This window comes from Mytilus californianus, unplaced genomic scaffold (genome assembly GCF_021869535.1).
Source record: "Mytilus californianus isolate M0D057914Y unplaced genomic scaffold, xbMytCali1.0.p SCAF_8, whole genome shotgun sequence".
NCBI lineage: Eukaryota > Metazoa > Mollusca > Bivalvia > Mytilida > Mytilidae > Mytilus > Mytilus californianus.
In genome coordinates this window covers 15649153-15666428 of record NW_026262734.1, presented here as the reverse complement: position 1 = coordinate 15666428, position 17276 = coordinate 15649153, and the positions used below count along the sequence as shown (strand labels likewise).

General features: G+C 32.0%; 1 protein-coding gene across 1 annotated transcript; it reads right to left on the bottom strand.

Moving 5' to 3' along the window:
• Positions 1-1030: 1030 nt before the first annotated feature.
• LOC127712103 (myb-like protein X) lies at positions 1031-16656 on the bottom strand. Its single transcript, XM_052218306.1, has 8 exons — positions 16554-16656; positions 14614-14689; positions 13819-13921; positions 13112-13179; positions 10904-10973; positions 7196-7414; positions 6279-6497; positions 1031-4911 (listed from the first exon to the last, which is right to left on the bottom strand). Exons 2-8 carry the CDS (start codon positions 14676-14678, stop codon positions 3376-3378), a joined length of 2280 nt encoding a protein of 759 aa, XP_052074266.1. The 5' UTR covers positions 14679-14689; positions 16554-16656; the 3' UTR covers positions 1031-3375.
• Positions 16657-17276: the final 620 nt, after the last annotated feature.

The window sequence follows — 17276 nt, the reverse complement described above, 5'->3', positions numbered from 1 at the left end:
ACTTGGTATTTGTCGCTTCTCTGCTATGTATTTTGCATTTATGGATAGCATGAAATTAAAATAATGTGTTTGGGTAGGGTGGCATGTCCTGCTGACTGCTACCTTGTTAACTAGCATATTTAAAATCCAGCTCATCTTCTCAGTCTAGTACAAACCATCACTTCAACATGTTCTTGTACTGATATGTCTGTAATATTTGCCACTGGACTTTATACACCACACAATACATACATTTTCTGCTCTTTGGTCAGGTTGTTGTCTCTTTGACACATTCCCAGTTTCCATTTTCAGTTTTATTCATCATATCTTATAATATTATCAATGCTACAATGACTACTGTAGGTTTATCATCATTCGTGGGGTACCAGTTTTCATGGATTTTGTGGGTATAGGGAAACCACAAATTGAAATGTTCAGCAAAGAACAAATCATCTATAGGTTTCTATGCAGACTTTGGCAAATTCAAATATCCACCAAAAACTATTCTTCCTCAATGCACAAATTTGTAATCTGTTTCTTTTTTTTCGGACTGTTGTCCCCTGTGCTCGCCCTATAGAGGGGACATGCCATTCCCTTCTTTCATCACAAGAATTTAACATACAATACCTTGTAAAAAATAGTTTAGCTTTTTTGATTAAGCATATTTACAATATCAATGTAAAATATGAAAGGACATAAGTGGACTGGCCATGATTGGCTGGTGGAAATAATAAGATTCATGTGAGCTGGGATGCAAGATACTCAAAATTCTACAGACGACTCTTGTTTCACATTCTGTCATGTTGGTGTCTTTTATAACCCAGACTAGCCTATATTGTATGGGTTTTGCATTGTTGAAGGATGTAGGATGACCTATCAATGATTAAATCCACATCATTTGGACTCTATTGGATAGTTATCTCATTGACAAATCCACATCATGTGGACTCTGTTGGATAGTTATCTCATTGACAATCTTACCATATCACATTATTTTATCTTGTGCACTTTAAAAGCTGCATGACATACACTGGTAAAAATAATGCATGTAAATAGTTATAGTGTTTATACTGATCAGTGGTTGGGAAACATTTTGTGAAAAGTTTATTTTCATTCATTTTGTAATTAAGATATTACTGTGATAAATATCTGCTCAAGCAAATTTGATCTTTACGGAAAATGAAAATCAGAAAATGCAAGAATAAATCATTGTGCACAGGATTAGCCTTAGAAATGATGAAATTTGCAATCTACAAAGATACCCTCAATGGGCTTACAACCAATAGGGAAAACACAAAGAAATAAATACTTTTTGCTGACAAATCATAGCATTTGAAATACCAGGTTTAATAATACCAATTTCAAATGCAGCTTTCAAAAATTAACAATACACTGAATGAAAACTAATTACCCTGTTATAGAGATGCATGGAAATACAGATAGAATAAAAATGTTTTACACATCATAAAAAATTCTAATTTCTCCAGTCAACGTAACTATGAAAATTTGTTTTGGAGTCCCATTTATTTTGGTTATTTTGGAACTAAATTAATTTGTGTTGTTCAATCATTATTTTTTAAGGAACTACCAGTACATTTACTAGAAATAGTAGGTGATTAACTCCCATATATCTCTTTCTCTAATTCTTTGTCTATTTATTCTTTTCGTGACCTGTTGATTATTTTTATTTGATCAACGTGTGGTTCGTTTGATCTCAGTTCTTCATTGGTCAAAATTCGATTATGACGTTAAATTTTCTTGCTTTCCTCTGCATTTCCTATTGTGACGTCATGAAAAAAGGCAACCATGCCCGATTACATCACATAGAAAGAACACATCTTCTTTCTGATCATTTGAAAAGAAGGATTAGGATTGTCGACTTAAATTATAAGAGAAACAGATTCCACAACAAAATCTCGTGCAATACGATATTTATCCACTCTCGACAGTTAAATTTTAAATATCTAAAACGCTTGGCAGGTCTCGAATGGTGAAATATCGTATCACACTTGATGCAGTTGTAGGATCTATATGTACATTCTAGAGATATTAAATGATCATCCTTTATGCAATTTTGAAATAATAATATATTGTTAAAACTGCATATATTTAAGTTTATTTATTTCTTTCTTTTGCATTTTAATTATTTTTTCTTTTTTTTCTTCTTTTGTCTATTATGTGATTATTTATTTATTCCTGTTCCATAACATTATAACACAGCATACTATGTTCATGAAATTGTAAACTGGTATTTCAAGAAAACATATATCAATATAAGCTATGTACAGATTGTTTCTGAATCTTACATTATACTCTATCTTTGTTTGATGATATCTTTGTAATGGTCATGAATAAATATGTTTAAACTATACTATACTAAACTAAATTAAATGGCAGTCCACCAACCAGCAATCATCTTCTAATAATTAATTTTTACAAGAATTCACTCAAAACCTTCAAAGGGAATTATTTTTGTGTTAACTGTTAGCATTTAAATTCCTGGTTTTGAATAACAACAATACCTCCTACAAATGGCACTCCACAATAAAAATTGTTCAAAGAAATATGTTTTGTATTTCAGTAACGAAAACCTTAACTTATCACTCAAACTTACTGAACAAAATGCAGGGGCGGATCCAGCCATTTATAAAAGGGGGGTTTCCAACCCAGGATAAAGGAGGGGGGGAGGGGGTTCCAACTCAAAATGTAAGTTATATTTTAACATTAATACACAAGTGAACACAATTTATTTTCCTTAACATGTAAGCTAAAAATAACATAAAAGTGTTTCCAGAAAATAGGTTGTTTAGTTGTTAGGTAACACCCACCACCCATGCAAAATATAAATAAATCTGATTATTCACTCTATATGGATTCATTTGAATCACAAATACATAGATAATTTTGTGTGCCTTCCAACCCTCAATGCACTTTTCTGGAAAACTTCTACAAAACCTTTAATAATTCGTTATGTCATAAAAATAGAAATATTTTCTATGCATTCAACAACTAATAATACAGAAAGACAGTAGGGTAGCTTAATACATAGATATGCTTCCATTTATGAGAGTATATCAAACGGATGTTCCATAAAAACATACATGGTAACCACAGAAGACTCATGAAAATCTCATTCATGGGTGAGTGTTTTTTTACAGTGAAAGTGTAACAGAAATTCTCAAATTGTCCCTTTAGATTGTTACCTCATTTTCAAACTGCCTTCCCTGGGCACCAGTACTTGTATGTTTAAATGGAACAACCGTAATAAATCTGAGGGAATGGAGCAATTGCATTCATGATAAAATACAGCGAAATCTTGTTGCTTCAAATACATTTTAAACTGAGCTGATTACATAATAACTTAAAGCCAAGCAGGCTGAAGTGGTAAGCAATATACTAAAACCCGGGTGGTGGTTTGACAGACTTTTCTGAGAATCCAGGTGGTGGACCTTTAACTTCAAATCCTGGAGGCCTACTAGTTCTGTTAACTGTTTTAGTAGTTGAGCTCCGTGTTACTATGTCACATCCTTGTTTCTCTTGTCTATCTGAATTAATTTTTGAATTGTTAATACTGGTTCTGTGAGGTACTTCTGGTTTTTCTTCCCTATGTACATCTTTTCGTATATGCCTCGACTTTTCCTTCTTATTTAAATCATGTGACTTAGCACCTTGTTCTTGAGTAGTTTTACTTTTGTCAAAATTTGAAACATCTTTTGTTTTTGCAGATTCAGTTGATTTTGAATCAGTTGAAGACAATTTCCCCGGTTCTTTAGTTTTTGCAGATTCAGTTGACCTTGAATCACTTGAAGACAATTTTTCCGGATCTTTTGCTTCACATGTTTTTCTGTTATTTTCACTCCTGTGTTTTGGTTCATGGCTTTTTCTGTTATCATAGTACCCTTGAGTTTTTCTATCATAATTCTGCCCTTGACCTTTCCTATTATCTTGACCTTGACCTCTCCTATCATAGTGTTTACTATCACGATAATCATCATAATATTTTCTGTTACCATAGTAATGATCTTGATCTCTCCATCTAGAATTCTCATGATGATATTCATCCCTAAAACGACCTTGACTTTTCATTCCCCCTCTGTTAACTTCACCAGCATGCTTCCTTTGACCTCTACCTCTATATCGATCATACTTAACTTGATCACAAGCAATCTGTGATGAATCTTTAGTTTGTGTGTTTGATACTGGAAGCTTGGAACTGTTTGCTGGTACTTTGTCCTTTTCAGAAATCCTTGAATCAGTAGCAGTCATATTCTCCTCAAGATTTGATTCATTCTTTGTTACAACTTTAATCTCCCTGGTACCTTTATCACTTGTTGAATCACTCTTTTCTGCATTTCCCATTTTTTTCTCAGCAGTTGACTCACTTGACTCAATTATATTAATTACATCATTTTCTTTTTTCTTTTTGTCATTCACTTTGACCTCATTCCTTGGTGAATCTGAATCATTTTCAGTTAATTTCTCTTCCACAGATCCATTTTTTTCATTACGATTATAATTTTCATTTCTGTTATCTTTAAAATCCTTACTCTTAATCAAAGAATCATTTCTAGGTGATTTGGAGTTACTTCCCCTTCCAAACCCTCTTCTATAGTTGCTACCAGATATTGGTCTTTTATCATTATCCCTTTTTGAATATTCCTGTTGTCTACCTGATGATGGTCTATAATCATAATCTCTCCTTTGGTTCGGTCGATCAGAAGCGGAATGGGTCCTATCATATCGATCTCGAAATCTATGACCACGAAAATGAGGCTCTCTGTCATGTCTTCCTTGTCCACGACCTGTTTTATGACATTTAGATGTGACTGAAGTTCTTTTTATGTTATCCTCTTTCTCCACTTTTGGTTGCTTTATTTGGTCTTTTTCAGTATTATCTGATATTACTCTTGACACAATTATAGGAATTTCATTCTGAAAAAGGATTTAAAAGAAGATTTTGTAAATTCAGAAATGTTTGAATGCATTTATCATTGCAATTGTTGAATAATTGACAAAAAATGCAAGATTATATTTTTGTGATTTCAGGAAATAATTATTACAAATAATGCTATCAAAATTTAAAATGCAAGTGTTTTTCAACCTATTTGGATAAAGAAAAATTTGCAAATGTACCTAAATTTACATAAGTTGAGGTTCACAAAAGCTGCACACACTACATAATTTCTAAATAAATCAAAGCACCATTTGGTCTAATCTGCTAGAATTACCCAGCTGGATAAAAGCACCAATTGGAAGTTCAGATTTTAATGCATGGATTAATCATTATTAATCTTCAATGACAGTAAATTGTGTTTGTATAGAAATAGAAAAGTGGGAAATAATTATAAGACAAAAATAGATTGAAGTTTTAAAAATGCCAGTGATTACATTGATAAATAAACCTGAAAAGTGGCCATCTTATAACATAGAAAATATAAGCAAAAAGTCCTAACATAAGTGTATTGTGATTATCCTGTGATAACATAAGACTGGCTAGTTCCATCCTTGAAATATCAAATCTATCTTGTTTCCTTTTATTTTGTATAACCCATGAAATGTTCAGGATTTAATTTTCTTTTTTTTTCACTTTTAAGGAACTAGCATTGCAATATATCTAGTTTTTCCATCGCTAGTACTTTCAGAATAAAATAAAGGGTGTTTCCAGGCACAGCATGCTACACCAGCATTTTCACAATAAGTACCAATGATTATAATATATTACAGAAGTGCATTTAGCATTTGAACTTTTAACACAGTAATGCACAGTACAAAATTCATTTAAAATACTGTACTTACATTTGTGGAGGGTTAAAATCTCATAAACATGTTTAACGCAGCAGTATTCTTTAAGTGATATCTGTCCAAAGCCAGGAGCTTGTAATACAGTGGCTGTTGTTTGTTGCTGTCTGTCATATCTGTTTTTTGTTTGTTTATTATTTTGACATAAATTAGCATGTTGTTTTTTTTTTTTGTTTGAATTGTTTTACATTTTGTCAAGTCTGGTTTTTAATATCTTAATACACTATGGGTTTTGTTCATTGTTAAAGGTGGTACGCATACAATCACTTACAGTTGTTTGCATCCATGTCATTGGGTCTCTTGTTGATAGTTGTCTCATTAGCATTCATACCCCATCTCTTTATTTTTATATTGAAACTGAAATTAGCTCAATCTTTTAGAAGATATCCAAAGCTTGATAAAATTATATCAAAGCCAACCAGAAACCATTGAGTTATTTTTTCCCTTTAAAAATCTACATCAGAGGCAGTTAGAAACCATAACCCCCCTTGTAAACTTACATCAGAATCAGTGAGTAAATATCTGTTTTTCTCAGCCTCTACATCAATTATTCCTCCTTTTTCTTTCTGTTTCAAGTATAGTTCAGCCATATTTTTCTGCCATACCCTCAGGTCGCATGATGGCTGGTAGAATGTCTCATCTTTTGTTAAATTACTGAAATCATCTAGTAAAAACTCTTGATCATAGCTGATTTCTTCCCTGCATACAGGACACTTGATCTAAAATAATACAAAGTGAAAACTAGCTTAATCATTTCCCCCTTACAAATTAGAGCAATTAAATTTAGAAGATAAAATTACACTTCAATCAATAATTGTAATGCACTTATTATCCTGTAAATCCTTTTCTACAGCAGCTAATGCCAAAGGAATTCTCATATTTTTATACATAATTTTTTACAGTAATTATTCAGCCATTTCTGTGCAATGCATTTTTTCCTGGAATATAATTCTTAAACCCTTCATTACAGCCACCATTCCAGTTAATATTTGTTTTCAACTTGGTAAATGGATTTTTTCCTGGTGTTTTAAATTAGTTCTAAAGATCTTATGATTGGACATTTGGTCTATTACTTAACATGCAAATAATTTGCAGTGAGGTGAGAGTTTTATTTGCCTTTTTTTGCTCAGTGTTGAAGGCCTCACTGTGTCTTTGAGATGAAGAACAGCAATAAAAGCGCCTGGTCCTTTGCTTTTTGTGTGTTTTTTGCTGTGCATGTACTTATTTTGTGTCATGGATGGATACCCTATATCCTTTGTTTTTCTATTAAATCAACTCTTACTGGACTTTGCCATTGTCTGTCAGATAGACCTTTGAATTTACCTGGCCAACCCTTTTAAATGGCCATTTACTCAGCACACATGGTATTGCCTAAAACTTTAAGTTAAACAAGTAATTTAACTATTATGTACAGTACCTTTTTGTCATCTTCATTAATTTCTGTATGTTGTATATGAGATTTTTTCTCCTGCTCTTGTACATCAAGCTGATGTGATATATAACGTTGGAGACAGTTGTTATGGAAATAATGATAACAATCGGTCTTGGTAAACATATCCTCCTCTGTAAAGTGTTCACAACATATTGTACAGGGGCAGTATGGCACATTCCCTTCAGTTAAACTCTCCTTGGCAACCTGAAAATAAGTCAGAAGAATATTTAATATCATTATCTATATGGGTTGATAAGGTTTGTCATAAATTTTTTAGATGGCACGATGAAAATTTAATTAAGAATTGAAACTTAATTGTACTTGTTCCAGTTTTCTTTTTTGCCATTTTGGGTTCAAATCATTAACTTCTCATCTTGACAATGAATCTGATACAATTGCTCAACAAAAGACAGGTTGCAATATAGCCCTTAATTGACCTCATTTTTCAATGGAAATGTGTGCTTTGAATTCAGTATTCCCAATTATGTTTACATTAAAAATGAGATGCATGTAATGTAAAATAAAAAGGAAGTTGGGGACCCATGAACACACAATAAATTACTTATGGTTTCAATAAGAAAGCCATTTTCCAGTATTTTGGATTGAAATTGTTCCAAATCGTTTTTAGATTTTCAAATTTAGAAGACATGCAAGAATTATACAATTAATTTACTATAGCGTATAACTAAATAAATAATACCCTTCTTATGAATATTTCCAACTCCCTTTTTTCATGTTTAACTGAAATTCCTAATATTGTTTGAGAGGAGTTAACTTTAAAAAAATATCAGTAATAAAAATAAACCATTGAAACAACATCTGATACAAAAATTTAACAATACTTTTAGATATTTGGATGATATATTGGCTCTCAATAATGACGACTTCAGTATGTATACTAAAGAAATTTATCCTTTTGAACTTACTTTAAATAAAGCTAATACTAACAATGACCACTGTCCTTTCCTTGATCTTGATATTTATATCATTAACGGGAAGCTTAATACAAAAATTTATGATAAAAGAGATGATTTTTCATTTCCTATCGCTAATTATCCATTTTTAGATGGTGACGTTCCCTTGTCACCATCTTATGGTGTTTATATATCTCAACTTGTACGATTCGCTCGTGTATGTAACAACATATTAGATTTTAGCGAGAGAAATTTATGTATTACTGAAAAATTATTACACCAGGGTTTTCGATATCATAAACTAGTCAAAACATTTACTAAATTTTATCATCGGTATAAGGACATCATTCGTAAATATAACTCAACATGCAGACATCTTATACGTTCCGGTATTTCACATCCAATCTTTTATGGTAATATTCTTTACAAAGCACAAAAATGTCAGTATTCACCTCAAAAGCTAACAAAACCTTTAAACAGACTTATTAAGAAGGGATATAGTTACGATACTGTTGTCAGGTCATTAAAGATTGCATATTTTGGCTTTAATATTGATTCACTTATAGGGTCTTTGCATCGGAATTAAACATATTTATTCTAAAACCAGTTGTTGGCATGACACGGGTTATGTTCTTCTCATATATTTTATGATGGTATAATACTAAACCCCTAACAGGAGGGATTGTGCCTGATATTCATATGATGAAGACATAATCTTTCAATCAGTTTAATTGAGGTCTGGAGCTGGCATGTCAGTAACTGCTAGTAGTCTGTTGTTATTTATGTATTATTGTCATTTTGTTTATTTTCTTTTGTTTCCTATTCTGATATTGGACTCGGACTTCTCTTGAACTGAGTTTTACTGTGCGTACTGTTGTGCGTTTGTTTTTTCTACATTGGCTAGAGGTATAGGGGGAGGGTTGAGATCTCAAAAAACATGTTTAACCCCGCCGCATTTTTGCGCCTGTCCCAAGTCAGGAGCCTCTGGCCTTTGTTAGTCTTGTATCATTTTTTATTTTAGTTTCTTGTGTATAATTTGGAGTTTAGTATGACGTCCATTATCACTGAACTAGTATACATATTTGTTTAGGGGCCAGCTGAAGGACGCCTCTGGGTGCGGGAGTTTCTCGCTGCATTGAAGACCCATTGGTGGCCTTCGGCTGTTGTCTGCTCTATGGTCGGGTTGTTGTCTCTTTGACACATTCCCCATTTCCATTCTCAATTTTAAGAATAATAAAAACCCAGTTTAGGTGGTTTATGGAAACATGTTAACCCCTGCACTTCTCGTATGCTTCTGTTTGACTTAACTGTATTAACAGGTTCCATACTTCTACTGGGAGACTATTTGTCCCTGAAGGCATCATTAACCCAATAGTCAATGCTTTGCCACTGACATGATTTAAAACATACTATTTTTAAATTTTCCAATTAAAAAATTTAGAAATTATATAGAAACTAAGGTTCCAACTCCCTCAGACAAAGTTGACCATTGTTGTATGGTGGCCTATAATTGCTTACTATCACTTAATTTGAACTCTGGAGGATAGTTGTCTCATTGGCAATCATAGTACATCTTCTTATTTTTATACTAAGTTGGTTTGGGCTAATCTTTTAAGCTCCCCAAATATTTTGGCTATTCATTTAAGCTCCACAAGTATTTTGGCTATTCGTTTAAGCTCCCCAAGTATTTTGGCTATTTGTTTAACCTCCATAGTACTTTGGCTATTCGTTTAAGCTCCATAAGTATTTTGGCTATTCTTTTAAGCTCTCCAAGTATTTTGGCTATTCGTTTAAGCTCCTCAGTAATTTAACTATTCCTTTTAGCGCCACAAGTATTTTAGCTATTCTTTTAAGCTCCCTAAGTATTTTGGCTATTCGTTTAAGCTCCACAAGTACTTTGGCTATTTGTTTAAGCTCCACAAGTATTTTAGCTATTCCTTTAAGCTCCACAAGTATTTTAGCTATTCCTTTAAGCTCCACAAGTATTTTGACTATTCTTTTAAGCTCCCAAAGTATTTTGGCTATTCGTTTAAGCTCCTCAAGTATTTTGTCTATTCTTCCAAGCTCCCCAAGTATTTTAGCTATTCTTTTAAGCTCCAAAAGTATTTATACATTCTTGCCTTCAGATTTTTCATGATGAGCATTCCTGAAGATGTTAATAAAGAAAGGCACTTCAAATGCACCAAATTTATCAAAAGTGTTATTTTGATGTATAAATCTCCAGCCAACATTTCTTTGATTACACTGTAGATGGACTAATGCAGGGAAAACTTTCTGCCCCAACCATCATATCCTCATTTTCATCCTTTCTGGTCCTTTATCTTAGTCGACCCACTTTTCTCACCTTCATTATGTCAGACCAGAATTATTTTGTTGTATACATTTATTGAGTGTAACTACCTCTGTGTGAAATTTACTCCAACACTATCTTACTTTTAAAAAAGGTCAATGACATATAATGTGAAAGTCCAATCATCTCCCCTTCAAAAAGTTTAACAGAAGTATCTTGTTTGCTACAAATATTGATACAATGTCAGTCAGGGTAATACTTATGTAAAAGTCACTTTTATTTACTGGTTCAGTAAATCATTTCAAAGATAGAGTTTTCTCCCTTAGTTATTCAGTTTTTTTAAAAACTTTTTTAAGTAAGAAAGTCATATTTTCTTCTTTATTAGAATTTCCCTGGACTATATTGTTCTTATAAAATGTTTAATTGCCTGTCTTTAATACTTGTCATTATGATTGAATACCCCACATATCCTTACGAATATAGTCTCACCTCAATCAGTTCATATAACATTTCTCCACCTACTCTCTCCAGGGCTAAGTTTTCTAATTCTTCAAGTAAACTGAAAAATAAAATAACCAAACAGCATTTTAACACATGAGCTGTGTCGGATAGAAATCGACACTATGCAAATGAATATCAATATCTGTTAACCTTTTTCGGTTGAAAGAAAACTCTATGCAAAGTCTGTTACTGTTTGAAAATTTAGTTGATATACATGTAAGAACTCTACAAAATAGATCAAAATTCATCTTATATTTCCTATTTGAAAGTTCCAAAATCGATCAAAGTCTTACACATGTGTGACAGAGTATATTTTTACATATTTCATTTATTAGTATTTTACATTTTATTACATACCAGATATTATACTTTATTCATTCACTCTGATCATTTGATCTTTTGATTTATAGTTTATTATCTCTTTATACTATAAATTGTATGAAAGTTCTAGTCAGTCATACTTCATTGAGCAAAGTTGTAATTGTATCTACCCGTCCAACTCATTAGTAAATTAATTGTCACACCTTGTTTATCTTTATGGTCAGTTCTTATTGGTCATTCTGGACACACCTCAGATTTTGGAAAAGAAGTAATGGTGGTTAATTCTTGAAAATTGGAGACATACATATTTAATATTTACTTCTTATTTAAACCATATATAGTGATGAAACTTATATAGAGACATTCTATTTAGTGCTCGTTAGTACTCACTGAAGTTTCCATACTTTGGAATCACTGTAGTTATTGGAAATTACATTCTTTATATCTGGTAAGTAGATTTTATGTTCTTTGTGGTGTATGAAAGGCGTATGCAGTGCATGCTATACAATTCTGCCCGTTTATAGGTAAGTATGCCCATAGACCTTAGATATGATAGGAGTAAGATAGTTTATGTATTAATCTGAGAATATATGATTTGAATCTGTAGTTTGGATGTAGAAAGGGAGATTTACGAATGATTTTGAAAGTGACCTTGACCTTTCAGTTATGGATCTATGACGTCACATTGACAATTGCGTTAATATTGCCATATATGGTAATTTTGTGTAATAGCTTGATTTTATTATATCAGTCTTTAATATGTTGTATTTTGTATAAGGAATCATTATTTTCCTAGATCCTAGTATTTACTATTGTGTATTATTTTCAGGACACATAGATTATGATGTTCCTGTAACATACTGGTTGTACTGTAGATGTTAGATATATAACCTGGTTCCACAGATTGGTAAGGGTCATATTATATTGTACCTATATGTCAGTTAACTTGAGTTCGATAATAGATATTAAACATTACAGTAGTGCATACGAACTTAATAGCTAGAATACTATAGTGAACAGTTAATAACCTTCGTATGGTAAAGGTTTTATGAATGACACTCGTTTATGAAGTACGATACATTCGACTTGTTTATAATACGCTTGGTTGATTATAATGATATGCTATTTGATACGACTTATCAGATACATGTATTTGTATTTAGAAATATAATTGCAAGTTTGTTGCATATTATGAATGTCACTGCATTCTTGATACTCAGTATAGTTTATTGTATATGGAATAGAATATTTCATACGATCTTGTAACATTGTTAATTACACCAGTATACTATTTGTATGATTCTAGTATAAGACTTTAATAAGACTGTGGTATTGATAAATGTGATAATTATATGCTATTGTTATTGCAGGGTTATTTTCCCTAGTATGTTTACTTGTATAATAAAGTGATGTCAAAGAACCCTAGACTTGTCGTTTATGGAACCGCCGTAAAACAAGACTATTATACATGTACATGTATATGTGCACTTGCATAATAAAGGTTGATTTCTATCAAACACACATCACATATTGAAAATTTAAACTCCTTTTGTTTTCTACAAAAAAGAGAATTTACTAAAAGTCAAAGTTTCTTCATTAGGTTGTATTCAAGTCTTCATGTTATTCTACAAATTTATGTGTGATATGTTGCACTCTGAACTTTCAATTTTGTAATTCTAAGTAAAATTTGACCAAAAAGTAGATAAAGACTTAAAGAAATTTTGTGTTTACCATGCATGATTTTCAATCATTTCTTCTATATCTATGTTCAAAAAGAAAACTTCAATAACTGAAAATAATTCAAACAAAAACATTATCTTCACAATATTTTTCTTCTGCAAATTTAAATAAAACCTGAAAATTTTAATTGCATACCTTTGTACCTCCTCTTCAGCAATACCTCTAGGATTAGTAATAACAATATCTGGTACTTCATCAGGGTACTGAAAAGTATTTAAACAATAGCTGTATATTCATGTAATTCCTTGTACCAGATTTCCATGGTTCCCAAAAAGATGTTATTTCATGGATATTAAATTTATTATTTTATTATTATTTGTTATGATCAAATGCATTAACTGTGGGTGTTTTACTGGGAACATAGATTTTAGTTTTGTCTTTAATAATAAAATTAAATATAGTGCCAAGAGATTCTGCCAGCTGCCAAGGTCTGTAATTCTTTTAAAACTTTATCTTTTACCCTTTACAAAATGTTAACATAATCTGTAACAGAGCTCAAACATTACAACTCACCACTGCCAATCTGCTGACTAAATATGAAGTCATTTTTGTTCAGCAGTACTTGAGAATTGTGAGCCGAAAACTTGTATGTTCATTCAACATATAGAAAAATTCAAAGTATTGACAAACATAATCAGTTGCCTGACAGACCCAAAAGTGCTGACATATTACAACTCATCACTGTAAAGCTACTGACAAGATATGAAATTCATTCAGTAGCAGCAGGGAAAAGTGTGATGGAAATATTTGTTGGATGAACAGACCAATGAATGGAAAACATGTAAGGAATCTAGGCCCCACTCTAGGAGTGTGGGTATAATATCTTTAAATACATTACTTACCTGTTGAGGTAGGTTCAATGTCAAGGTCATACAAACATATCTTTTGTCTAGTTCATCTCCTGTGGCTGGGTGTAACTGTAATTGTATGCTGACTGGTGAATCTCTGTAAATGTAGAATGTTTCATGGTATTTGTCTTCAAAAATGGTCAAAATTTGAATAAGTTAGTTTAAATGTCACTTTCTCAAGACTTTTCATGGAATTATTTATTTGGTTTTGGAATAAAAGATTTTTTCACAAAATCTCCTCTTACGCCTTTTAAAGCTACTCTTACTTCAGATTTTACCCTTTTAACAACCTCTACATCCAGGCATCATTGATTCTTAAATAGATGATTTCTTGACTAACAAATTTTGGACTCACAAGATTCAAATTTTCAGATTCTTTCAATGGCAAAATACACCAACCATTTAATAAATAACTTCTGATTCCATATTCTTACATATTGGATTCACAAACAATACTCAGAAATGTCTTCTAGACTTAAGAAATTATTGCATCTCTGAGATATTTTTTATGCCTGATGAATACACCAATTGCCAGTTACCTAACTTACTTCTACTGACCTCAATTTATACCTGGCTCACCTCTTGATGTTTGTAATACAATCACTTTAAGTTTTGGACATCAAATTTTTTGATATGACACTAAAACATTTAACGGAAAATGTTTTAAAATTATTTACTTCAATGGTGCACAAACAGGTGTACAGGAATTAATTCAATGAATATAGGCTATTCATTTAATATATACATCATTTCTCTTGTGAAAGTTCACATAAATTTAGCTTATATTACCCTTCATCTTTGTTTACTTTGATATCATCAAGATATATAGACTCCAAAACTTCAAGTTCTTCCATATTAATCAAGTCTGAAAACAAATATCAAAACTTATATATATATATATATATATCTAACTATTACTATACATACATTGTAATATGTACAAGTTTATCAAGTTTATAGATTCTTATATTGGTACCAGTGGATTATTGGATTTATCCAATCAAAATACATGTAGTTAAATTTTGGAATTTTAAAGTCAGCGTCATCAACAGTTGACAATGATTATACTTTATCAATTAGTACATTTGCCAAAATACTATGAAATTCACTCTGAAAACAGTAGTTTATAGATTGTAACTGGAGAGCATGATTCTTATTAGAAAATCACATCATCTCTTCAAGGACTCTAACCCGGGACCTCTGTGTTACAAGACAGCTCTCTAACCAACTGAGATAAAGAAGTACTTCTCTAGATCAACCACAAAGCATGATTTGATTGTGACATCCCAAAATAAGACTTATCCCTGATTTTCTACTTGCCATGCGCATCCAGATAGATGCCACATGTGGAGCAGGATTTGCTATGCCTTCAGGGGCATCTAATATAACCCCTAGTTTTTCCTGGGGCTGGGAGTTAAGTTGCTCATCCTTCATTTTTCTGTGGACTGTTATTTGTCTTTTCTTTGTTTTTTGTTTTCAGGCATGGTATAGTCAGGTTTTATTCAATTTATGATTTTTGAAAATCCATTTAATACCTTAGCTTCTGTCTCATTGTTATATGTTTCTAAGACATGACACATGTTCATAAATTATGATACTGTGAAGTTGTCCTCATATATCAAAATCGATTGAAAGTTGTTTACTTCATGTCCAGTGGCAAACATTTCATATATATAAGGTTAACAAATTACAAACAAATCTAATAGATACATGTAGGCATGCAAAGTGGTTGACAATGATGAAGGCCTTTAACATGTTTAAGGGCGGAAAATTTGGACTGGTACATGGTATAAAGGAAAATTTAACTTGCAGAGAGTATGACTCTTTCCTTTATCAAAGGATCAAATTAACTGTCCAAATTTCAACCAGACCTGACTGCCCATGGGAATCGAAATATCTGAATCAGCCAAACAGATGACCTTTCAGGCTTTGTCAGTTCAGGGCCCACCCCTGTCCCATTTTGGGGTTTACAGTTGGACCAGTCCCCAAAATGTGTTGTAAAACATGCAATTTAACACCCATTTGGGGGATGTATGGTCAAGATAATCATGATATATAGATAAATCACAAAGTGCCAAGTTCAATTGGTTTTTTATTCAAGAAAACCTAGAGGTACTGAAAATTATTAGAATTTATATTAATAAATGGTTTGAACTCAGGAAACTAAATGTAACAATCGGAGTTTAGTATTTTTGTTAATATTAAAATAAAAGATGTGGTATGATTGCCAATGAGAAAACTCTCTACCAGAGACCAAATGACATAGAAGTTAACAACTATAGGTCACTGTACGGCTTTCAACAATGAGCAAAACCCATACCACATAGTCAGCATGCTTATAATTAACCCTTTAAAAATATTTGCCTTTTGATATTATATATAATGTGTTTTATTACTGTTTTTTTACATTTAACGCTTATGGCTCTATGGCTTAAGATCTTAAAATTTAGTTGTATATGTTCATATTTATTTACGATTGTCAAAATTATTTGTGCCAATTGTACAAATCATTGTATTGAATTACTTTGCTTTTCATGTGCCCTTTATTCTTTAGCTGATGGTACTTTTTCTATATCTATTTTTATATATCCCTCATAGACAGGAAAGCAAAATTTTAAAACAGCATCCCAAGAAGTCAATATGATAATATTTGGACAGGATAAAAAGACCAAAACATAAATTTACAGAGCAAAAGCTTATAGATCCTATGTCAACAATCTGAAACTTACTGGTTTTCAACTAGTATCTTGTATGCTTGGGGATTATTATCCGTCAAGCTGTCAAATGTTACGCAATGCCGATACACAACTGACAGGTCACAGATCATGTAAGGGACGGGGAAAGAAACGAATCAAATGGGTTTTGTTATGATTTTAATATTACCAAAAAACGGGTAGTAATTTCCGGATGTTATGAAAGATTTTTCAAATAAAAAAGTAAAATGACAAAAATACCGAACTCCAAGGAAAATTCAAAACGTAAAGTCCTTTGTCAAATGGAAAAATCAAAAGCTCAAACACATCAAACGAATGGAAAACAAGTTTCATATTCCTGACTTGGTAATTTCCTTATGTAGAAAATGCCGGGTGGACTAGACCTGGTTTTATAGCTAGCTGAAACCCTCTCACCTGCATGACAGTCGCATAGAATCCATTATATTGACAACAAGGTGTCCAAATATTTTATTGGATTAAGCACAATCTATACAATGCGTAGTCAAAGTATACAACATTAGATACAACTTATGAAGACCGTATGATTTCAGGTCACGGACAAACTGATGATTTTCACATAAAATTATTATTACAGTCTAATCAAAATAACTCTGTACCAGTACGTCTTAAAACACATCCTTTTATAAAATTTTACCATTGCATTGATTGTTTAACATGCATGGCCACACCCTCGAATCTCTAAATTCTGAAAAGTACCTTGGCTGCACCATCAGCTCC